Raw genomic sequence first — 24131 nt, 5'->3', positions numbered from 1 at the left:
AAGTCGCCAGCCATCTACACCAGTTCTGAGGAAGAACTGCCAGAGGGTTTCTACTCCAATCAGGAAGAGGGGCACTGGGAACCCAACCTCATTCTGCCTGTACCTCATCAGGTTTCATCGACTCACGAACCTCCACAGCCGTTTGGACCTCCAAGGGGCTCGGCCCCAGTTTCTGTACCTGCTGCCCCTGCACCAAGGGACATGTCCTTGGACATACTCATCACCCTACACACTGTGGTTGCTGAAATTCAGCAGCGAATGCCACCTGCTCCAGCGCAGCGTCCTCCAAGGCCTCAGCCGACACCGCCTCATAGGTCCCCGGTTACACCATAGACTGCAACAGGGTCTGCCCCCTGTAATGAAGGAGCCAGGTCACACTGACACGGGCACTGACACCGCCGCTATTCACACGGATGAGTTAGATGGCTACATTCCCACAGATGGGTAACCTTTGGATGTCGATGCACCCTCCAAGGCCTTTCCCTGAGATTGGCTCTTTATACTCTTAACTCAAAGGCTGCCAAACTCTTCAACCTGGTACCAGAAGAGAAGAAAAAGGAAGGTTTCCTTTTTGAACAGCAGGAGTCCTCCAAGAAGACCATTTTGTCCCTTTGTTTATTTTGGGAGGATGGCTTGGCTGTCATAAAGACTCCTAATACCATGCCTGCTAAGTTTGACTAGTTGGAATAGAAGGACCAGGTTGCGGACTCAGCCCCAAGGTACCTCAGGTCCCAGCCTTTTCCAGACTCTGTCAGCCGCCCTCAGAAAGAGGTCCTCCAACTCCCTCTTCATTGTCCATGGTGCCTCTGGACCAGGAGAGAAAAAAGCTTGACGCTGCAGGAAAGCGCTTCATCACCACAGCAGCTTCCACGATCAAGGCCGCCAGTGCTCTCGCCATCCTTTCAAGGTAAGGCAAGGAGCTGTGGTACAAGCTGGGGCCCATTTCCTGCTTCCTCCCTGATAAGTCCTAAGTCCTACGTGGTGCTGTTTCAGAGCACACTGTTCTTGGGTGCCCGACTCAACACAATCTCGTGTCTGGCGTCTCCCTCAGAGGAGAGGATGAAGGCCATTCTAGGGAAGGTCCAGCGACTCAACAGCGTCCGTTGCAACAGTCTGGTCCATCAAGTCCCTGCTGGGGATGACGTAATCCTGCATCTATCTGGCCCCTTTTTGCAGGCCTCAGATGAGACCTCTTCAAGAATTTCTGGATGCCAGGTGGCAGAAATTCACAGGCACATGGACCGACAAGATCGCCCTCAATCAGGCATTCCGTCAGGCCCTGCAATGGTGCTCAGTGCACCAGCACCTCTTGCAGGGCGCTCTGTTTCAAGTCCCATCCTTATCAGTCTAGAGTCACAACCGACGCCTCTCTAGAGGGTTGGGGAGCCCACACAGCGCACTCTCATGCCAGAGGTCTCTGGCTTCCGGAATAAAAGGAGTTACACATCAATGTTCTGGAACTGCAGGCAGTCTTCTGGTCTCAAGTCATTTCAGCTCCAGGGGAAGGTGGTACAGATCATTACGGACACCACCACCATGTTTTACATCTGGAAATTGGGCAGGATGCGCTCACCCTGGAGGCACAGTCTCTATGGCACTGGGCCATCCTGCGACGCATGTTTCTTGTCCCATTTTACCTAGTGGGCATCAAGAGCACCATTGCACACTCTCTCAGCAGGGAGCTGCGATCCTGCCACAAAAGGAGCTCCAGCAGGTGCAAATGTTGCGCCTCTTCAGCAAGTGTGTTATCCCTCAGATCTAGGCGTGGTCGAGGCAGATCTGGTACACAGACCTTCTCCATCTGTTGGTGGCCCCGGCCATCAAACTGCCTCCACTTCCCAACTACTTCTCCAGAGAAGGTGGTTTTATCCACACCACGGCCCAGCATCACTGAACCTCGCAGCCTGGTTCCTGCAGCCTTAGAATTTGGACACTGTTCGCTGCCTTTGGAATGCAAGAAAATCCTGGCCGGCCCCTTCTGTTAACTTGCTACAAGCATCAATGGAACCACTTTACCGTGTAGTGCCGGCCACAGAACATTTCACCACTGCGGGTAACTGCTCCACAGCTACTTCCATACCTGCTCTCGCTGGCCAAGGCTGATCTTGCCCATGGATTTATCAAAGTACACCTGGCTGCCATATCCCGGTAGCCCTGGGCTGTGTGCAACCTCGCCCTGTGGTTGCACAGGCTTATCAAGGAGTTCCTCAAGGGTCTATTCAAAACATTCCCTCCGGTGAAGGCTCGTGCCCCGGTGTGGGAACTGAACTTAGTGCTGTCCAAACTAATGAGGCCTCCATTTTAACCAGTGCATCAAGCCCTTTTTAAAGTTTGTCGTGAAAGACCGCCTTTCTAGTGGCTATCGCCTCGACCAGGCGTGTCGGGGAGGTTCAGACCCTCTCCTGTAAGCCTCTGTATTTGTCCTTCCACACCACTAAGGTAGTTGTGCAAACTCATCCTTCCTTTATGCCAAAGGTTCTGTCGGACTTTCAGCTCAACAAGCCTTTGGTTCGGCTGGTTTTCTTTGCAAATCCTTCTTCGCCTGCTGAAAGGGCGTTACCTTTGCTGGAGGTTGCACATGTTCTGAAGTTCTATGTTGCACACACAAAGGACTTTCGAAAGACGTCTCAGCTCTTTGTCAATTTTACACCTGTGGGGCGTGGGAAGGCCCTGTTTAAGGCTTCCATCTCCAGGTGGCTCTCCGGCTGTATCATGCATTGCCATCGTCTGGCCAACAGACTGCTTCCAGACCGGCTGAGAGCCCATTCCACAAGACCCATCACAGCAACAATGGTGCTTCTTCCTGGTGTGCCCCTGCTTGACATTTGCAGGGCTGCTACGTGAAGGTCCATGCACACCTTCATTAGGTTCTACTGCGTCGACGGGGATCCCATGGAGTAGTCCTGAGTCGGTCAAGCGGGTGCTGCGCAACCGGTTTGTTTGAGGTGAGTCTGTTGCAGAGGTGAGTGTTATTGCTTCTGGTGAGCCTTGCCACCTCCTGTGGTTGTGTATGTGTACTGCTGTGTAATCGTTATTCATGAGCATGTGAATCCATGCCAGACCCCATGCTGGAGAAGGTTCAAGTTACTTACCTGTAAAACTTGTTCTTCAGCATGGGTCTGGCATGGATTCACATGCAAACCGTCCGTCCTTCCCCTCTGTGACACTCTTGGTTCATACTGCCACTTATTCTTATGTCCTGTCCCCTTTCCTCCATACTGCAGCGGCGTCCCTTCCAAGGGACGGGAGACAGAACTTTTTTCACCAGAAAAATCCTTCTTCCCCTTTAAATTTAGAGGCGCGCAGGGGTGCGGCCCATGGAGCATGCGTTGCCCTGACTCCGCCCTCGGGTGCCACACCCCTTTTCTGCGCCGACAGGAACGGGCCAAATTCACTAGCGCTCCTGGGTTTGGCTTCGGCCATGTAATTCCACGGGCTTATACTTCTTCCTTTTGTCTTTTTATCATTCAGGAACTCGGTTCTCAGGCGCCAAGCTCCTCCCCGGCGCATGTTGACTTCCACAGGGTTCAGCAGGTGTCCATCCTGCAACGGGCTCTTCCCAACTTCAGACCCCCGCGCCCTCTGCCTACGTTGCCTTGGCCCAGACCACGGTTGGCAAGCTTGTTCAGCGTGTGGCTCGCTGTCATCGAAAATACTGAAGAACAGACTAGCCAGGTGGAGGGAGCTCTTCCAGAAGTCGCCTCCAGAGGACCACAAGAACTTTGTGAAACACAGAGCCATGTCCAAGGAGGTGCCGCTATTTTCCATCAAAACCCCCAAAGTAGACGCCTTCCCAAGGGCTCTCTCACGTGGGAGGGACCGATCAGGTCCTTGTACCAGCACGTGCACCGAGGCTGTTTCAGCTGACGTCGGCTCGCCGGAGGCCCTTGAGGACAGCGTATCGACATCATCGACGCAGGACGCAGATGCCGAAAGATTTTCCGAAGCAGCACAGCTGTGGTGATTACTGTCATAGATATGGAATACGTCGTCGGACCATCCCATCGAAAGAACGTTACCAGGTAAGAGAGTAACTTGTTCGTTACTCACCGTAGTGACTAATGTCGGCCCCTTTCCTACATACGTCCCACCATCCTCCCACCAATAATACTGGTGTCATTAGGCAATGTTAAATCTATTGTCAACGCATCAATGGGGACTGAGGTGTGACGCCGGAGGGCGGAGCCAGGGCAGCGCATGCTCCCTGGGCAGCACCCTAGCGCGCCGCTAAATTTAAAGGGGAAGAAAGTTTTTTCTGGTGAAAAAGGTTCTGTCTCCCTTGGAAGGGACACCCTTGCAGTATGGAGGAAAGGGGACTAAGGACTAAGAGTATGTTGGTCACTACGGTGAGTAACTTATAATTTACTTGCTTACCAAATCTGAAGATGACCAGGGGTGGAGTTTAGGGAGAGGACTGTCATTGGATGGGGGCAGTATGACCCAGAGGGCAGTGATTGGTTTAGAGGAGAAACAGCTTTTTCTTTTACTGAGGATTCCCAGCCTGGCGACAGATAATATTCATGAGCATGTGAATCCATGCCAGACCCATGCTGGAGAACAAGAGTTACAAGTAAGTAACTTAAACCTTCCATAGCATTCTGGTTTGACCCCCAACCCCCACCCCAGGCTTTGGGAGTGAACTGCAGGAGTGTGTTCACGCTGTTCCCAGTCGCATTGCTTCTGTTACTTCGCTGTGGCTATCTTCAGGAAATGTTATCCATACAGACCGTGGGTCTGAGAATGGACACAGGATTCTTTTTTGTTTTTACCTGTTTTTTCCTCAACTCTTCGTGCATGTCCTGAAGGGGTTTGAAAGCTTTATTCCCCGCGTTATTTGGGATCATAAGAGATACCAGATTGGGTAATACTGCATCTTGGAGGGAATGGCATGCTTGCAGGATCACGCTGCTTTTAACCTCAGGGAGGTGCATCGGGCGGCAGCACCAACCCAGTCCCTTGCAGCTCACACAATAGTAAAGGGAGTTCTGCTAACTCAACACAACTGTGTGGATCTTTCATTATGTGCTTGGGGTTTGACTTGTTGTACTTTGCCCTTCAATGGATTGCTTTTCTCCTGCTGATTCCTCATTTGATAGATATTCCTTCCTGCTTCGCTGCTTCGGAAAGTTTTCAACAGGGGGCGTAGTGGACCTCGACCCGGCTGTCTACCATCGATCGTCTTGCTTGGCATCTGGTCGTCTGTTCTGGACATGACGTCAGATTTCATATAAGTACCATGTCACTACGCCCCAGCATCAGTTCCTTTTTTCAGTGCGCTAACATGCTGCTTGGGAACACAGAGCTTCAACTCTTTTGATGTTTTTGTTAGAAAACCTTTATTTTTTGCTAAATCCTTGACGCAAGATGTCGGTCTCAAACGGTGTTCCTATTGTGGCACCAAGATGTCCCTCGCCAACCCACACGAGTTGTCTCTGGTGCCTCTGCACGGGACTGACGGGTGTCTGTCGTGCGCCGAAATGCAACCAAAATTCCTTCGTGACTGAGCTGCAAAACTTGCTCTGGGTGGACCTCCCTCAAAATGTCCTGTGCGGTCGACGCTTCGGTCTTCGGAGGCCCAAACCGAGGAGCATACCCCCGAGAAACACCGGTGGAAGAAAAGGTCTCACTTGAAGAGCCACTCATCGTCGGGATTCCGAATCGTCGACAGAAGAAAGTAAGCCATCGGCTGGGCCTACCATACGACAGGAGTGGGAGGATTTCAAATCCTCGATGCTTGCAATGTTCATGCAGCATGCTGCAGTCGGCACGGCTCCCACCCACCATGCAGCATGCTTGAGAGCCAAGAGCTGCGTTTGGTGTACCCGACCCTTCTAGTGCCCCAGTACCGACTATGTCAGCTGTTAGGCAGAAACCTGTGCAGTTCCCTTAGGGACCACTGCAAAAGATTTAAGACTACAGGTGTTGGCAGTAAACCCACTTGGTAGCAGTCTGTACCACCCAGATTTACCTGGTAGCTGTGGCTGAGCAGTCAGAATTCCCTCAAGAAGAGTTAGGCAGTATGCAAAGTATACTCAATAGGCACTCCGATACAATAATACAAGCAAACACTAACCAGAGCTTTGGTATCAAAGTATATAATTATTTATTTAAAAACACAGTTGAAACACTCCAGCACTCTTATTGTAAAATATTCTAAACACAGTTGCTATTATGATGTATACACCCCTTTTGCCCTTATTAGAAAATCACAGTAAAACACCACTTATTTTCATACAGAGGTGAGCGCTTAACTAGATTGCACTCTACTAAGGTTGTGAAAAAGGGAGGGAAAAGGGCAGAATATGCAGGGTTACACCACTCTACAATTCAGGACCACTATTAGCAAGGCAGAGAGCAAAAAGTCACTGGTGAGCCAAAGTCCAAAGGCTGGGCCCACTCTTAGAGAGAGCAGAGCACACATGCGGCCAAGATTACACAGTTACATTAGGCTTAGAAAGTCTTGCAGAGGGTTCAGAAAAGAGTTTAGAGAGGCTTTAAAAAAGTTTAGCCAGGGTGTCCCAGGCTAACCCAGGTTCGAAAGCCGGGGGCTAAATCTACCCCGTACAGTCGGTTGCAAGGGAAGCCAGGCGGGACACGGTACCTTAAGTGGGAAGGATCCTCCAGCGGTGGCAGTTGTTCCTGGTAGTGGTTGCAAGTTGCGTCGTCGTCCAGGGGAAGAGAAGATCTCGATGTGGAGGAAAGATGCAGGTTGTTGCACTACCAGGGCAGAAACCAGCCGCAGAGTTTTCCGGTAAAAGGTGGTACCTTTATCTCGTGGCCGTGGTAAAACGTGGTATCCCGGTTGCCGGGGTGCTTAGCACGGGCAAGGCGGCCACGAGATACGTCGGGGAAAGCGAAAAGACGGTGAAACTGGTTATCCCCACCAGTCAAAGGAAGAAGACTCTCCAGCGGGAGATCTCCTCTGTCGTTGGGAAAAGTGGTGAGACGGTCCAGCAGGGCTCCACCGGTCGTGGTGTCGTGGCAGGTCGGCTCAGCTTGTCCCTCGTCGGATTCTTAGGTCCTGTGGCGACTTCTGAAGTTCCAGTCCCCAAAGCCCTGTTTTTATGCAGCAAACCCCCATTCACTCAGCCTAGCTGTCACTCAAACATGCTAAGTGGTGAACCGGCCGGCTCACCGCTTGGGCCAATCAGGACGGAGTGCGACTTGAGTTGCCTAGGCAACTCAGTCCAGGGTGCCTAAATTCCCCTCCACCCCTCCTAAGTACCCCAGACATAGTGGCACCACTTTGGAGGGCTTCTGTGGAGAAGCCCGCCAAAAAGTGGAACAAAGGGCTCGACTTGAGTTGGAGTCACAGAAGAGAACACAAACGCCATTTTAGAATCAAGTTTTGGCAAAAAATACCAACCGGAGAATTAATATTAATTAAATAAACCAGCGGTATGTTCGAGGCTACTGTAAATTAAATAAAGATAGTAGCCTAAAACAATGGGAAATCCCATAGGAAAATATTTGCGGTTGAATATAAAAAGTAGTATCCACTGCCACCAGCCAAAACTCGATCAGGGGGGACGGAGACGTGCCCCCTCGACTAACAGACCCTAGGGCAATCGAATTGCCCCATCCAGTACGTCCACAATATGATGGTTTGTACTGGTTCTGTTCAGAATTTAAGACTAGTAAAGTCAATGGTGACTTTACATGCCCTGGGAGACAGTATGGAGTCCCAGGGTATGGAGTCTATACTGGGGGGTCACTATGACACCCCTGTGTTACTGCACGGAGGGTGCTGTGTAACACACATCACAAAAACACATGAAACCCTATGGAGTAAAAGACCCCATAGCCCATTAAACACATCTAGATTCAAAGTAATACACTCAAACCGTGTCCAAGAGTGAGGGTAAAAGAGTCTCACTCTTGGCAGGAGAAAAAAATAAACCCCAAAAATCCAGCAAAGCTGCTGGGGGACTCACTAGGTTAGGAAATTCAGCCTAAACAGAGAATTCTCCCTAACGTCAGCGCTGATATTTCTTTCGAGGTCGAAAGAAATACTGTGGAAGCCGGATTACCCACGTGCATCCAATGATGTTGACGCTACTGCATCTCGATTGACATCCACCATCCCGGTGCTGAAAGACAAACCCTCGATGTGGACTGTTGTCGAGAAAGTATTTACTCCACAACCCCGGTCTGAATTTTTCAAGATCATGACGGGTATCTTCGGCGATCACAACGTCAATGACCAATATGTCGACCCGATGTTCTTGGGTTCAGGAGGGGTCGACTATTTTGACGATCAGACTAAGCTTCTATAGCTGGCTCAAGACCTCCAAGACACCAGTGGTCTGGACATCATGTCTGACCTCATGTTTCAGCAGTCCCAGCCCTAACTTCACAATACATCTAAATACAGGGCTCTGGTAGAAAGGGTTATTGACACTCTAGGATTGCACTCATCAGTGGAACCTGTACAAGGTTATGACCTTACCGACATCCTAGAGGAAGGTCTTGCCACTCAACGGAATATGCCTCTGAACCCGGCCTTTGCCGATCCTTTGGCAAAACCCATGTTTCATTCCTCCCGTCTACTCCACCATTCCAGGGAAGTACAGGCCGGCTAGAGGAGACTCACCCCCCTTCCCCCTCATACCTCTCCTCTCACCCTTCCCGAATGAGGTTTGTTATGCAGACTGCTATAATCTCTTCTAGACCTGCATCATCTACATCCACTCTGCCCCCAGACAGAGAAGCAAAAAAAGTAGTTGAGGCATTCACTTCAGGTAGCATGGCCCTCAAAGCTACAAATGTGGCAAGCAGTTTTGCCAAATGCACCTCCAGTCTATTGGCAGCGGTAAAAAAAATGCTGCTCAGTAAGTCCCGGAAGGAGAAATGCGCGAGGGCTTCCTACAGCTAGTGGAGGATGGGAAGGAAGTGGCCAAGCAGTCGCTGCGAACGGGCCTGGACATCGCCGACTGTGAGGTCCCATCTATGACTTCGGCCATAACACTGAGAAGGCAGGTCTACTTGAAAACCTCTGATTTTTCACCTAACGTACAAGTAACATTTCTGGAAATGCCTTTCGAGATCGATCTTCTTTTCGGCCACAAAGCTGACGATTCCTTAGCAATATTCAAGGAATCAAAACTCGCTGCTAAATCCTTAGGCCTAGCTGCGCAGCCAGCCAAACCAGCTTTTAGCTTTGCCTCTAGGGCACGGGGCTACAGGAGATATGCTCCTTATGACAGGAGGGCACAGCACCCACCGGCCAGGCAAGGGCAGAAGCGTTTCTCGCGCTCAGGAACGAGCAGAGTGGCTTCTAGAGGCCAACAGGCAGCATCAGCAGCGGGTGCGACACAGCCTCCGAAGCTGCTTTGATTTCCCCTCTCACAGCGCCCCGGTTGGAGGGCGGTTGATGGAACACTTGCTCCGGTGGCAGAGAATTACTTCTGATGCCTCGGCTCTACTGCTCATTCAATGGCGTTATTGTCTGCTACTTCTAAGAAAACCACCGGACAGACCGCCCCCACCTCCAATCTAACCGGGACAGGAGCTCCAGGAAGAACTGAGAGCCCTGGTGCTGAAGGGTGCAGTGGAAGAGGTACCTCCCGAACAGAGAGCATCGGGTTGGTATTCCTGTTATTTCCTGGTGCCCAAGAAAGGAGGAGGTCTCCATCCCATTCTGGATCTCAGCACCTTGAACAAGTTCTTGAGGAAAGACACATTCAGGATGGTGACATTGAGAGAGATTCTCCACGCTCTCGAACTTCAGGACTGGCTGTTGTCCTATTTCCATGTCGCAATCCATTGAAAGCACAGGAAGTTCCTAAGGTTTACCATAGGAGATATGTACCATCAGTTAAAGGTGCTTCCCTTTGGTCTTTCCTCCGCCCCAAAGGTGTTCCCCAAGCACACAGCGGTAGTTGTGGCTCACCTCAGGAGATCTGGAGTCCACGTATTTCCATATCTGGACGACTGGCTGATCCGAGGAAAGTCTGTAGTGCAGGTCTTGACCCGTCTGCAGGACACCTACTCACTGCTGCACAAGCTGGGCTTCTCCCTAAACTTAGTCGTCCCACATGCCACCAGTCCAATGGCTTAAGTTCATCGGAACAGTCCTAGATACGCGGGTGGTGAAGGCCTTCCCTCCCGATGAGTGAGAGAGTAGTCGGCTTGAAACAGATGGTGGACTTCTCCCGGAACAATGCCACTCTACCAGCAGCTTCCTTCCTCCGCCTTCTACGGCTCATGGCTTCCTGCATTTTTTAGCGCCAGAGGCCAGGTTGTGCATGAGATCCCTGCATTGGCTACTGAGAGATCAGTGGTCTCAGTACCTCGGCACTCTCTCGGATCTCCTCAGAGTGTCTGCATCAGTGGTGAACGACCTGTCCTGGTGGGTGGACTGCAAAAGTCTTTTGGCGGGGGAACCCTTCTGGCCTCCTTGGCCTCAGACCCGAGTGGTCACTGATGCATCCTTGAAGGGTTGGGGCGCTCACTGTGAGTATTTACAGGTGAGCAGCCTCTGGTCAACGATGGAAACCAGGTGGCACAACAACAGGCTAGAGTTATGAGCCTTCAGGCTATCCCTGAAGGCATTTGCCCCGTCTCTGCCAGAACAGCGCGTCCTTGCTCTGACGGACAACATGGTGGTGATGCATCTCAACAAGCAAGGTGGTGTCCACTTCCACCCCCTCTGCACGGAGGCGATGATGCTTTGGTTCTGGTTGCTGGAGAACAGGATCTCAGGCTCAGCAGTTCATCTGGCGGGCACAGAGAATGACTTGGCAGATGCTCTGAGCAGGCAGAGCATGGTCTCACACGAGTGGGAAGTGTGCCAGGAAGTCCTAGAGGAGGTCTTCACTCTCTGGGGTACACGAGCAACAGAGTCCAACAGGAGATGCGAACTGTTATGCTCAAGGGCATTCCCAGCGAACAGTGCACTGGGGGACACATTTCTGGTGGATTGGACCTTCCCTCTCCTTTACATGTTCCCTCCGATACCTGTCATTCCATGGGTTCTCCGGAGGTTGAAGAGGTTTCGAGGGACCATGATCGCCCCGGATTTGGCAAGGAGACCATGGTACTCCGACCTCTTGGATCTGTCCACTTCACCGGTTGCCTCGGCATCCTGATCGCCTAACCAAGTCGGAAGGCCGGATGCTCCATCCGACCCCGGAATCCCTCAACCTACATGCGTGGCTTTTGAGAGGATGAAATGATGGGACCTCTCTGAGGAAGTACTTGGTGTTGCTGGCTGCATGCAGACCATCTACAAGATCTTTGTATGCGTGCTGATGGAGAAGATTAGAGGCGTGGTGCAGGGAACGTGAGATTGACCCCATATCTTGCCCCACCACTACACTGATGGAGTTCTTCTGCAGGCCTTGAGGTCACCACAGTCAAAGGATATTTGGCGGCCTTGTCTGTGTTCAAGAGAGCCCCAGATCAAGGTTTGTTTTTTACGATCCCGGTAATGACACAATTCCTGAAAGGTCTTGTAAATAAGTTTCTGCCAACTCCCTTTGTTGTCCCAGTTTGGGATTTTAATCTGGTTCTTCCATTTCTGATGATGGTTCCTTTTGAGTCTATGCACTCTTGTCCTTTACGGCTTCTCTCGTTGAAAACAGCCGTCTTGGTGGCTATTAAATACGCTAGGCATGTGAGTGAACTACAGGCCTTATGCTGTAAGCAACGATTCCTGCACTTTTTCCGGGAGGTCGTATCAGAATTTCACGTGTTAGAGTCCATCCACCATTCCGGTCTTCTATCCTCCTCCTAGTCCTTCTAAGCAGGAGGAACGGTTACATTGTCTAGACCCTAAGAGGACATTGAGTTACTATATCACCAGGACGGCTGATTTCACGAGAGCTGACCAGCTCTTCGTGGCTTTTTCCTTAGCCCGTAAGGGCCTGCCCAAAACGAAGCGGACTTTACCCCGTTGGATAATTCTCTGCATGGACGAATTTTAACAGGCTGCTGGGAAGGAATTGCCAACAGGCATCAGGGCCATTCCACAAGGTGGGGGGGCGTTGCTGCATCCACCGCTTTGCGGAGGGGGGTCCTTGTCTGGGAGATTTGTTGCGCTGCGACATGCTCATCTTTGCATACCTTGGCAAAGCACTATAGCCTGGATGTGGCTTGTACTTCTGATGCGCGTTTTGGCAGGGCAGTGCTAACATTTCTTTTGATATAACTTTCTGCCCGCTACCTTCGTTACTGCTTTGAGAATCTATCAGATGAGGAATGTGCGGGAGAAAAACAATCCATTGAAAGAGAAATGACATTACCGTAATGTTCTTTCTATGGATTCTTCTCCCGCAGATTCCTCATCTCCCCTCCCATCCATCCCCGCTCAGAAAGTCGGTGGTTGGTGCGCATCTTTCTATTTCAAAAACATTGACTTGGTGATGGTCCTCTGTGTCCGTTTTTTGTCTTCATGCCACAGTCTAAAAACAAAGATTTTTGTAACACTTCTTGCAGAGGTCTAGAATTACTTTCTTTTTCAAGGGCTCATTAGCCCGTTTGTTGTTTTCCTATGCAGTATGAGGTGCTCTGGGGGAAAAAAAGGGAACTGAGGTTGGGGCAGGGCCGATGGCCATATGCCGAGCAAGACGAATAGATGGTCGACGGCCGGGTCGAGGTCCACTAGGCCCCCTATCTAAATTTTCCAAAGCAGCGAAGCTTGAAGTATTATCTATCCAATGAGGAATCTGCAGGAGAAGAATCTATAGAAAGTACATTACGGTAAGGTAATTTCTCCTTCTCTAATCCTAAGAGTGAAATCCAACTGCTGTGTCATGCTACCATTGTGAGAGGGCTAACTTGGTAGAAACCCTTACTAGTGCTACAGGATGTTTTTTTAAGCCCTCATTAGAGGACACTTGAAATATCTCCTTAACTTTGTCCAAAATGGATTCATCTGGTTCCATGCGACTACTGAATAGAAATCTGGTTGCTGGATTTTTTGGTCCTCTCCTGTTTAATACATGCCACATCAGTCTCCTCTTTGAGAATGAACCCTGTTTTGTTTGTACTGCAGATTCCAATTGCTATCAGTGGTATTAAAGGAATGGGCTTCCTAATGAAGCATTGCATTGAAGCAGAGGGAGGAAACCTGCCTCCAAAGGTGTCTGCCCTCTTCATCAAGGTGAGTTCAAAAGATGTTGTAGGAGTTGTGCGCTTTTCAAGTTTAATTGTATTAATATTCCAGCTGTTTTAGAAATCAAATGTTAATAGTCGTGTTTCACTGTTGTGACAGTCTCCTGCCTAACCTTGGGTACCAACATAGGGATACTGGAACGGGTTGAGGGCCGCCTCCTGCTGCTGGATGCGGGACCCGGAGGAGGTATATGGGGATCCCCAGACCACCCCACTGGGTTCCCCACCATAAGGGTCTGGAGCTGTTACAGGAGTATTACCCCACCTTTAACTCCCAATGATAATCTAGGTCAGGGGTTTTAATTACCAAACCCCTTGGCGGTCCATGTAATGCTAATACTGCGGTTCCTAGAGCGCTTTTCCAGACCTAGCCAGACCCAAACACCCAATGTAGGAATGAATACCTTGCCCTTTAAGGAAAGAGTTGCAGCGTTAACCTCTGAATATACAAATACATTTCTGTCCTCAGCACAGCTGCCAAAGAACAAGTCACAAGAAGGTATCACTTGGGTAGACCACGAGAGTCCTGCGGATACAAGGGTGCACTGGATAAACAAAATGAAACATAGGCCTGTTTTCCACTTCCCTGCAATGAAAGCTTTACAATTGCCACAAACCGCTTCCCTTGCTTACCAAAGTTTTCCCTATTGTTTGTTTTGCACACTAGGAAACAGTGGAACCCTTTTCAAAGCTGACCATGTCAGCAGGGCTTCAAAGGAGAAGGAAAGAGCACTGTTGGGAAAGATTTTCTTTTTGCGGCCTTTCCTTCGATTTCTATGGGCACTGTGATGAATCGTTGCTAACCTTGTCAGGGATGCAGGATTCATGAACTACGGCTGCAACCCCGGCAGCCTGTTATTAGGCTCGGACAGGTTTGGCACTGCCACAAAGCAATCCTGTGGCAGATGAGATGGCTCCTCCGAACACAACGCCTCTGCAGAGCAACACCGCTGTGGAGGCAAAAGGAGCTCTGCTGGTTAGGGGAGCTGGTTGGGAAGGAAACCCAACATCGAGACACTCCAGCCTCTGGGGGGGGGGGGGCCTTCGGAGGGAGATGGCATCCAGGCTGCCTCAAAGGCTGTATTCCCCGTCCCCAAAAATGGCAGACACGGCAGGGGGCAAGGCTTGGAGGCGCATCTCCCTCGTGTCCCTTGGTAGGGGCCAGGACCATGCAGGCTTTAGTGGAGGAGAAGGGGAAACCAATGAAAAGAAAAGTAGGGAGATATTTAAGAGAGATAGAGGTTGGTCATGGGGTTGTTCTGCTATTAAGTTGCAGGAGCTGGCCGAAGGAGGTGAGGAAGAACAGGAGATCTACACCTGGGCATATTGACTGTATGAGAATGAAGAAAGAGTAAGGGAGACTGTTTTACTCCCGCCAACCATGAATGAAGAAGGAAAAAGAGAGCCTAGATTCTTGAAGGAAGGGGAGCAAGTGAGGTCATACTGAACATTGGGCAGGGGCCTTGAAGGATATTGAACTAAGGAGATGAGGAAATCAGTTAATCCCACAATTGTGTCTGTGCTTCTTCACCAATCTCACAGGAACACGCTCCAGGCTATCAAGACTGGTACAGAGACGGCATACTCTCTAGGGACCCTGCATCAGAGGGGATGGCCGTCCTTTCGTTCCTCGAGAGGGAAGGTCCCTAGGTCCTCCAAAGGGTACTGTGCCCCCTACCGTCAGCCCTCCCGCTCCATCGCCAAGGAAGCCTACAGGGGCCACTCCCAGGCCTATGGCAGCGGAGGCCAGCGTTGTTGCGCATAGACCAGGACGCAGATGCCCAAGCAGGCCTGAACCGGACGTGGCTCCGGGCCCCCACTTTCACACCCAGTAGGAGGCCGACTATCAAACTTTGTCGAACAGTGGAAAGCTATCACCACGGACAAATTGGTTGCTGGACGTGTTTCATCAGAGGCACGCCTTGGAATTTCAGCACAGGTGCCCTTGCATTGCTACTGTAGCACATCACCTTGTGGACCTAGAGAAAGCATACTTTCACATCCCCATTCTCCAGATGTTCCTGCGTTTTGTGGTCCAGGGACGGCGCTATCAGTTCAGAGACCTGCCATTCGCCATGAACTCATCCCCCAGGGTGGTCACGAAATGTGTGGCCCCTGTGGCTGCGTATCTAGGCCGCAAGGGGATACAAGTCTAACCTTTTCTTGATGAGTAGCTTGTTTGCTCCCGCTCACACTCGCTGACGACCCAGGACACGTCAGACCATACGCCTTCGGACTTCACTCAGATTCTCGATCAACTATCGAGACTGTTCCTGGGCTCCCGTCTCAACATGGTCGCATGTCTGGCGACCCCGTTCGGGAGAGAGAGTGACGTACATACTGGGGACGGTTCAGCAGCTGTCTGCAGTCTCCATCACAACAGTCCGTTCCAACAAGTCTCTGGTAGGCATGATATTTTCTTGCAACGATCTGGTCCCCTTCTGCAGGCTCCAGATGCGGCCTCTCCAGGAATTTCTAGATGCCACGTGACAGCAGGTCTCAGGCAATTGGACGGACATGATTGCCCTCAAACAGGCATTCCTACAAGCTCTACAGTGGTGGGTTCTGCACACTCATCTTACTCCGGAGGGGGGGGGGCTGGATGGGGGCCTTTTGGATTCCTCTGTTAAGCCATGGTCACCACAGGCACCTCCCCGGAAGGCTGGAGAGCCCACACAGGGCAGTTGCATGGCATAAGCCTCTGGCTCCCAGAGGACAAGGACCTTCACACCGACGTCCTGGCGCTCCGGCCAGTCTTCTGGGCCCTCAAATCGTTCCCGCCTCAACTGCAGAGGAAGGTGGTGAGGATCTTCATGGACAACACCACCACCGTGTTCTACATCCGGATGCAGTCCCTGTGGCACTGGGCCATTCTTTAGAACATGTTCCTCGTCCGGGAGCTTCGTAGGATCAAGTGTCCCTTCCCTTGTGCAAGTGGGGTCAACCCTGGATCGATCTCGCCGCAACAGCGTCCAACTCCAAGTGCTAGAGTTTCATCAGCAGGTGTCCTCAGCTGAGGATCCTGGGGAATGCCTTCTTGTTCCTGTGGGAGGAGCTCTTCCGGTACAGAAGAGGTAAATGGTAACCTTTGTATCCCCAATCGCAGCTGCAAAGACAGCCTGTGACAAAAGTCCACAAAAAGTTATGCAAAAAGGTACACTGCCACCAGCCTAAACCTAAGACCTGTCACAGTAACCAAGTAGTGTTAGCAGCAGGAAAAGTACTCAATTACCTCTCTTTTAGTCTACCTTAAAAGGTGGTCAGATAGAAACTAACAAAAGGATAAATTATCTAATTCATTTACCCACATTCCATATGTATTGACAAAATTTGCCATCCCAGAGAAGTGAACATATTAAAACACATTTTAATCAACAATTAAATTCAGTGCATAGTTGTGTAGTGTATGCTTTCCACAAGGCATCACCACCATTTCAATTCATAAAAAAAAATTTAACAAACAATTTGAAAAACAAATCCAGAATGCTTACAAGTTTGTGCCAGTTATGGCTAGGGTTAGTAGGTAACAATCATAATTAAGCGTAAAGACAAAATATTGATGCCAGAATCTATTTTGGCAGGGGAGCAGACTATCAATGTACAAACAATGATCTAAACAAACGTTTTCATGAGAAGACAACGTTATTCAAGGTGTCTGTGGGATGTCTACATATGTTTCGGCTGAACAGAGTCTCGTGAACACCTTTGCTGGTATTCCGCTGTTGTTATTTAAAGTCCTCTTCAGGACAGTACAGTACGTTGTTTCAATAGGATGACAGTATGTTCAAACTCCGATCCCGATACTACCCCCACCCAATGAGAGTCATCTCACTAAACTCCATCCCTGGTGGCCATCTTCAGATCTTTACCTCACGCTTCAGTGTTGGGAGTCCTCTTAGTGTTCTCCAAGCTATTTTTTCATTTTCAAGTTTTGTATCCGATTTTTGTATAATCGCTCAACCGGCAGAGAGATCGGGCTTGGTCCTACTTTGCGCCTGTTAGGCAGAATCCTAGACAGTGCCCTTAGGGACCACTACACAAGATTAAGACTACAGGTGGTAGTACAATTTCACCTTTGGTACAAGCCTGTACTACACAGTTAGAGTGGTAGCAGTAGCGGAGAAGTCATACTTATCTCAAGAGCAAATGAGCAGTAGTAGAGAGTACGCAAAGGACTACAATTACTTTTGACTCAAGCAAACGCTGACACAAGGTTTTTGGTTAAAAAGTAAAAGTACATTTATTTTAAACCATCTGTTTACAAAACACTTCTATTAAATTAAAACCACACTTATAATACACTACACACAACCAATTCCCCTTGTGCAGAACAATTCAAAGTAAGTACCTTTTGGATTTGACAGACCCGTGTTGTGAAACAAAGACGTTGCCGGGGGTTGGTACGTGATCACTTTTTGAAAGTAATGACCGTTCGGTCTTACGAAAGAGAAGCGTACCCACGAGCAGAAATGTTACCCTAGTCAAACACACTTAGCACATGAATGAACACAAGAGAGTTGGGGACAAAAATCCTAGGCAATACTTTTGTCAAGGCAGATGGAATCAAGAGACACTTTCTAAAACGTAGATAAGTCAATAGGCCTGCGCCAGTGTCAATGGGACAGGGGTCCTGTTGTTGAGGATCACAAGGTTAGAACCGTTCACAATTCGAGATTGCCAGGAGTACTTGGATATTGTCAAAAGGGAAGCAAAAGTTATAAGAGGGAAGGAAGATAGGACATGCCTTTGGTGAGGAGAAAAGGGGTTCACCCTGGTTCCTCGAATTCGGACACAGTACCTTATTCGTATGAAGAAGAGCTGGTGCAACGGCAGTTGTTCCTGGTAGTTCCTGCAGACTCACGGTTCCTGAAGCTTCAGTCGTGGGGACAAGGACGACGTCTGGAGCGATCTGCACTACCCACGGATGAAGCCAGCAGCAGCAAAAGCAACGGTGAATAAAAGGTGCGCTATCCGGACCACTACAGCTGTGTGCAGTGATTTCGACCAAGAAGAGGGTCCTCTTTCTGTGGAAAGTGAGCTGGTTGATCCCACCAGGCTCAAGGGAAGAAGACTCCGGACTGGATCTTCTCTTGTCGTTGAAGGGTAGATCGCTCAGGACTGCAGCAGGGCTTCACCGGGACTCGGGAGTTGCAGCAGCCGTCTTCTTCGCCGCTTCTCTTCAGTTCCTTGCAGTTCCAGTGGCGACTCTCAATTCTCAAGAGACCTGCCTTTTATGCCAAAATCCCCCATTCACACTTCCTGGCTGTCAATCACTCAGCAGGGGGGTTGTCCGGCCCGGACAACCACCTTAGCCAATCAATACAAAGTGCGACCCGGGTTTCCAAGGAGACCATGTGGAGGGGGTGACTAAACCCCTCCCTCACATTCAGGCCACCTAGACACCCAGACGCCAAAGGAGGGCTTCTGGACGGAAGCCTGCCAAAGGTCGGCGAACAAAGGAGGCAAACATGGTTTGCAGCGCAAAGTAAAACACAAGAAGGACTTTAACAAAAAGAAATGGCGATAAAACCCAACCGGAGCTGAAATAAAAAGTATTTGGTCAAGCGTGTTTAAGTTCGAGGCTAATATAATAGCCTAAAACAGTACCACGTTTATATAGTATAATATCGGTTTAAAAGTTAGGGTAGATGCCACTGCCACCAGCCAAGTCTTACTGTTAAGAGAGCAAAATAAAACTCGAGAGGCACAGACAAAAAGGGATAGGAATTAACCCTTTCCAGTACTCCATGTAAGATGGGGTGTACTGGGTCTGCAGTTTTAAATGACTACATAAAGTAAATGGCAACTTTACCTTGTTTCTGGGGGGCAGTAATCGGCCCCAGAAAAATGGGAGTCAGTGGGAAGTCTCAAAGACAACCCTGTGTCACTGCACGGAAGGTGCTGTGTAACACTAACAAAAAGTGGGGCTCATGGAGAGGTGTAGCTCCAGAGCCCAAGATCACACAAACAGTAGAAATACACATGGCAAAACACATGTAAGAGTGGGAAAAAAGCTCACACTCTTATCAGGCGAAATAAACCCCAGAAATTCAGCAAAGCTGCTGACGGACTCAATAGGTGAGGGAAATTAGCCATAAATGAGAATTCTCCCTAACGGTGCCTTTCCACCATCACTGAGGAGAAGAGATGACTCTCAAACTCTGCGTGAAATGTGTATTGAGGAACGTGTACATCAAAGATAGACACCATAAATGTCTATATTGCCTGCATCTGGACCATGATGAGTAGGGAAGTGGGGTCTGCCTTGGATTTTCAAAAAAGACAAAGAAGGATCACTACGGCAGGCTGGTAGCGTGGCTCATATCGGGCAAGGCCTCTGACTCTGCTTCCAGGCATGGTCATGCTTTCCCCAGTGCCGGCCGGTCCCATTTAACAAACTCCCTCAGAAAAGAGGTTGAGATGCTTTGAGGACACCACACCGTTGGAATTCCAAAAGAAGGCAAGGCTGCATGTCGTTAATCCCATCGGGTTCCCCGCTGCTGCGGATCCAAGCTCGGGAAGGACATGGTTGGGGTCACCAATAACTTCTACAGAGGCATTCAAGTGAGGGGTGCTACCTCTTAAGAGAAAGTCCTTCACTCCTTCAAATTTCTGCTTACCATCGGCGACGAAGGAGAAATCCAAAAATGGGCCTTCACTACCCCTCTCCGTGACGACATTGGCAGCTCAACCGGCCAAAACAACGTTGTCAACTGTCACAACCATGTCAACGAAGGCTCCGGCTACCACCCAGTCTACGACCACTACTACTTCATCAAAAGGGGGACTGGCCACGAAGGTGGTGTCCACCGTCAGTGACAGCTGCCCTGCAAAGGCTCCAGGAATGGGGACAGCAGCCGCTCCTCCCCAGAAGTCTCCCAATATGGGAAAGGGTAAAACTCCTACGGACCCTAAGAAGGGTACAGAAGCACCGGCTGCCCTGGTGAGCCTGGTACAGATTTATATGAGCTCTGATAAGGGTGACGACCATATCTGCCTGAAGACTATTATTCCGACCACAAAGGGGGTCCGGTGCCTGTGTCGATAGGTGGGTCACCACAAGGCGATACCGGTCCTCCACCTCAGCCCAGGGACATGTCTTTGGATATTCTGACCATGCTGCATAGACTTGTATCAAAAGTTCAAGACTGCCGCCCACACCGGGCCCTGCTCCATCTAGGATTCCCCCAAGACTGCTTCCCGGAAGCCCTACCCGGCACAAGCGCAGGTCAAGGGAACCTGCTGATCCAAGGCATCAACTGACACCACCGCCACCACCTTGGACTTGACTGGGGATCCTGCGATGCATAGGGACAAGGGCACGGAAACGGCAGCTACAGCGACTGACACAGACGAAGTCGATGACCTAGTACCAACTGACGGGGAACCAGTGGGCGCGGATGAACCGCACAGGGTCTCTCCGCCGCATGAGGTTGGCTCCTTCCACGCAATGATGTCCAGGGCATCGGAACCTTTCCATCTGGTGCCTGAGGAGATGAAAAAGGAAGGATTCCTTTACTAACGTCATGAGTACAGATGGAAGATCATCCTTTTTGTCCCCTTGCTGGACGATATCTGGGATGAGGGCCTGGCCCCAATGAAGAATCTGAGCACTGCTCCACCCAAGTGAGACAGGCTCTAGATGAAATACAGAGATCCGGACTCTGCCTCCAAGCGCCGGAGGTCCCAGCCTTCACCGGACACTCTGGTCTCAGCCGCGACCAGGAAACACTCTGCGAACCAGCCAACCTCGTCCATGGTGCCTCCGGACCAGGAGGGGAAGAAGCTGGACGCTATGGGGAAAAGGAGCTATACTGCTACCAGCACCATTAAGGCGGCTAATTTCCTGACAATTTGTTGCTGCTACGATAGGGATCTATGGTATAAACTGGACCCTATTTTGGACTTCTTACCTGATTACATAATGGTAGACGCTCTGGCGCTGTTCCGGAAGGGGGTTGTGGCCTCAGACCTCGCTATCACAGTGGTGATGGACAACGAAGTCACCGGGTTCTGTCAGATGGGCAACAGAGTGTCTCTTAGTCGGCAGGGATGGCTGAAAGCCACCAACTTCAGACCGGAGGTTCAGTCCAAAGTGTTGGACATGCCATTTGATGGAAAGAACCTATTTGGCAAGACTGTCAACGAGTCTATGCAAATTACCAAGACCGACACAGAGACAGCACGTTCACTGTGTTCCCTGCAGTTCCTTGAGAGGAAGCCCGGCAGGTCCTGCAAGGGATATACCACCCCTTATCGGCAGCATTCCTGCTCCATCACTCGAGGCCTACAGAGGTTGCTCACAGGCATACGTCAGCGAAGGACAGCAGCGATACCGGCTGCAGGGCAGAGCTCCAACCCCGAAACAGGCCTGAACCGGCTGTGAACTTGGGGTGGCAGAGGGATACTTATGCACCCCAGTGGGAAGCGGGCTGGCGAGGTTCGTCAGTGTGTGGAAGACCATCACCATCAAAGGATGGGTGCTGATGCTCTCGAACAGGGACTTTTGAGTTTCTCTGGTGTGCCCCTGCTCGATATCTGCAAGGCAGGCTACATGGAGGTCCATGCATACCTTCACGAGGTTCTACTGCGTGGACATGGATTCCAGGGAGGAGTCCCGGTCGGCCAAGTGGTGCGACGCAACCTGTTCAATTGTGGTGGGTCTGCTCCAGGGATGAGTGTTTTTACTTCTGTTGAGCCTTGCCACCTCCTGTGGTTGTGTATTTGTACTGCTGCGTAATCCGTATTCATGAGCATATGAATCCATGCCAGACTTACAGAAGATTTAAATTACTTACCTGTATCTCTTGTTCTCCAGCATGGGTCTGGCGTGGATTCACATGCGAACCCCCCCCTCCTTCCCCTCTGTGGCTCTGCTTGGTTCATACTGTCAATTTACGTTCTTACCAAATCTGAAGATGTCCACCAGGGGTGGAGCTTAGGGAGAGGACTGTCATTGGATGGGTGCAGTATGACCTAGAGCACAGTGATTGGTTTGGAGGAGAAATACAGTTTTCAAGGTAAAGTGAAACTTTTTCTTTTTACTGAGTATTCCCAGCCTGACGGGAAATAGTCATGAGCATGTGAATCCATGCCAGACCCCTGCTGGAGAACAAGAGTTACAGGTAAGTACCTTAAACCATATAACCTTTAAACCGTACAAAAGGAAACCAAATATACACATAAATATCTACACAAAAACAATTACAATAAAAACACCCAGTATTAAGATATAATCAATACTAAAAGTTCACCTCACAGATTTCATTTAGATTTATAGGTCAACACTTCAGCCTCAGAAATCACTAATATTTACAGTCCAGTCATTATTTTAGTCAAAACTTTCCAAATAGAAAACATATTAAAATTTAAAACAAGATTATCGCCAGAATAATTATAAGCCCATGTTTTCTCATTTTCTATACGGTTTAAATCCACAAATCCATCACTATATAGATCACTCAGTTTCACACAACCGGTCAATAGATGTCTGGAGGTTTGGTACTCCTGTTTACAAATTCGACATAAGCATTCCTGGTATGGTAAATGTGCTGAAGCACCAGTGCGAGCGAAGTTTGGCAGCTGTTCTAGTCGAAGCTGTAAAATAAATCTCATCACCTTTGTGTTGTAAAGCTTAATGATATTGTCAAACAGGACATTAACGAAAAACCCTGCTTTAATGTAGTTGACAAACATTGACCTGTCTCAAACTAAGGCTTTCAATCTAATTTCCTTATATGCAATGCCCAGATTAATACCATATATCTAATATCCTCACAGAAAGTCTCAATTTCATGCATCCACAGTTTTACAGATTTATGTGGTGAACTGAAATTCAGTATTTTGGAGAATCTTGAATATATTGAAGTACCATTCTTTCTCAGAATTTTAATACAAAAATTTCAGTTGCTATTTTTTTTGTCGTTAATAAAGAAGTTAATCCTCATTCGCTATGAGTAGCTTAAATTGGAGTGGATTTAGAAAGTCCCAATGTAGGCCTTAGTAAACCATAGGGTTTCATTATTTGTATATATTTCCATGCCGTATAGAGCACTAGCGGCTATACTCGTTCCATACATTTGCAATAGACCTTCCATTGAGTAGCTACCGCTATGGGGAATCAAATTCTTAACCGCATGATATTTTTTTTCTTTCCCATGGCATCTATGGCTAATAAACTGGAGTTAAGGGAGTCTGTAATGGGAACACCCAAATACGTATATTTCTTGGTAACTTCAATAGGATCGCCATTCATCTTCCATACAAACTTTACACTCTTCATTTTACCAGCTTTTATAATCCTAATTTTGGTTTTCTTATGATTGATTGTAAGATTATTTCTAGAAGCATGTTTATGTATTGCAGTGAGACTCCTTTGTAGACCTATTGGTGTGCGGTCAAAGATGACAATATCATCCGCATAACACAGCCAGCCACACAGGGGGAAGTTATTACTTAATTAGGTCTTCTTCCAGGTCAGCGACATACAAATTAAATAAAACCACTGCCAAAGTTTTCAAGCCAGGATTAGTTCCAATAGTTGAGGTAAGCGCCCCTTGCTAGTTTAACCTTAAATTCACTGTAGTATCTGAGTAAAGAGATCAAATAAAACGTAAAATGAGAGGGTGAAGTCGCCACCGTTTTAACTTCAACCAAAGGACCTGACCGTTAATGTGGTCAAATGCAGCCGCAGTCTACAAAATATATATTTCTGAGGCTTTTGGATCTGCTTAGAATCACATGCTTTGCATAGGCCGATATCTAATGGTAGGCGGTTACATGTCTTTATACCGAAGTCCTTTATAATGAATGTACATATATCGAATCTTATATATTAATCTTTTTTTGTTGGTGGTGGTGGTCCCCTCATACCCCTGTTTCCCACCCCTAAAAACCCACCCTAACAGTTTCTCACAAAAATATTTGACCCTTTAACGCACCCTTAAATGCATTCACCATAAAGGTTTTAAATATAAAATATTCGATATATGTGCATTCACTATAAAGGATTCGAT

General features: G+C 49.1%; 1 protein-coding gene across 1 annotated transcript in view; it reads left to right on the top strand.

The window, feature by feature from the left end:
• Window positions 1–24131, top strand: part of GCN1 (GCN1 activator of EIF2AK4) — a 1783851-nt gene that overhangs the window by 1713565 nt on the left and 46155 nt on the right. The window contains exon 56 of the mRNA XM_069619734.1: window positions 12998–13105. Coding sequence (XP_069475835.1) covers window positions 12998–13105 — 108 coding nt within the window. The remainder of the gene's footprint in view (window positions 1–12997; window positions 13106–24131) is intronic.

The sequence above is a fragment of the Ambystoma mexicanum genome, chromosome 10 (assembly GCF_040938575.1).
Source record: "Ambystoma mexicanum isolate Mex_15411 chromosome 10, UKY_AmexF1_1, whole genome shotgun sequence".
NCBI classification, from domain to species: Eukaryota; Metazoa; Chordata; class Amphibia; order Caudata; family Ambystomatidae; genus Ambystoma; species Ambystoma mexicanum.
The sequence above is the reverse complement of the archived record's forward strand: the minus strand, read 5'-3'. Positions and strand labels throughout refer to the sequence as shown.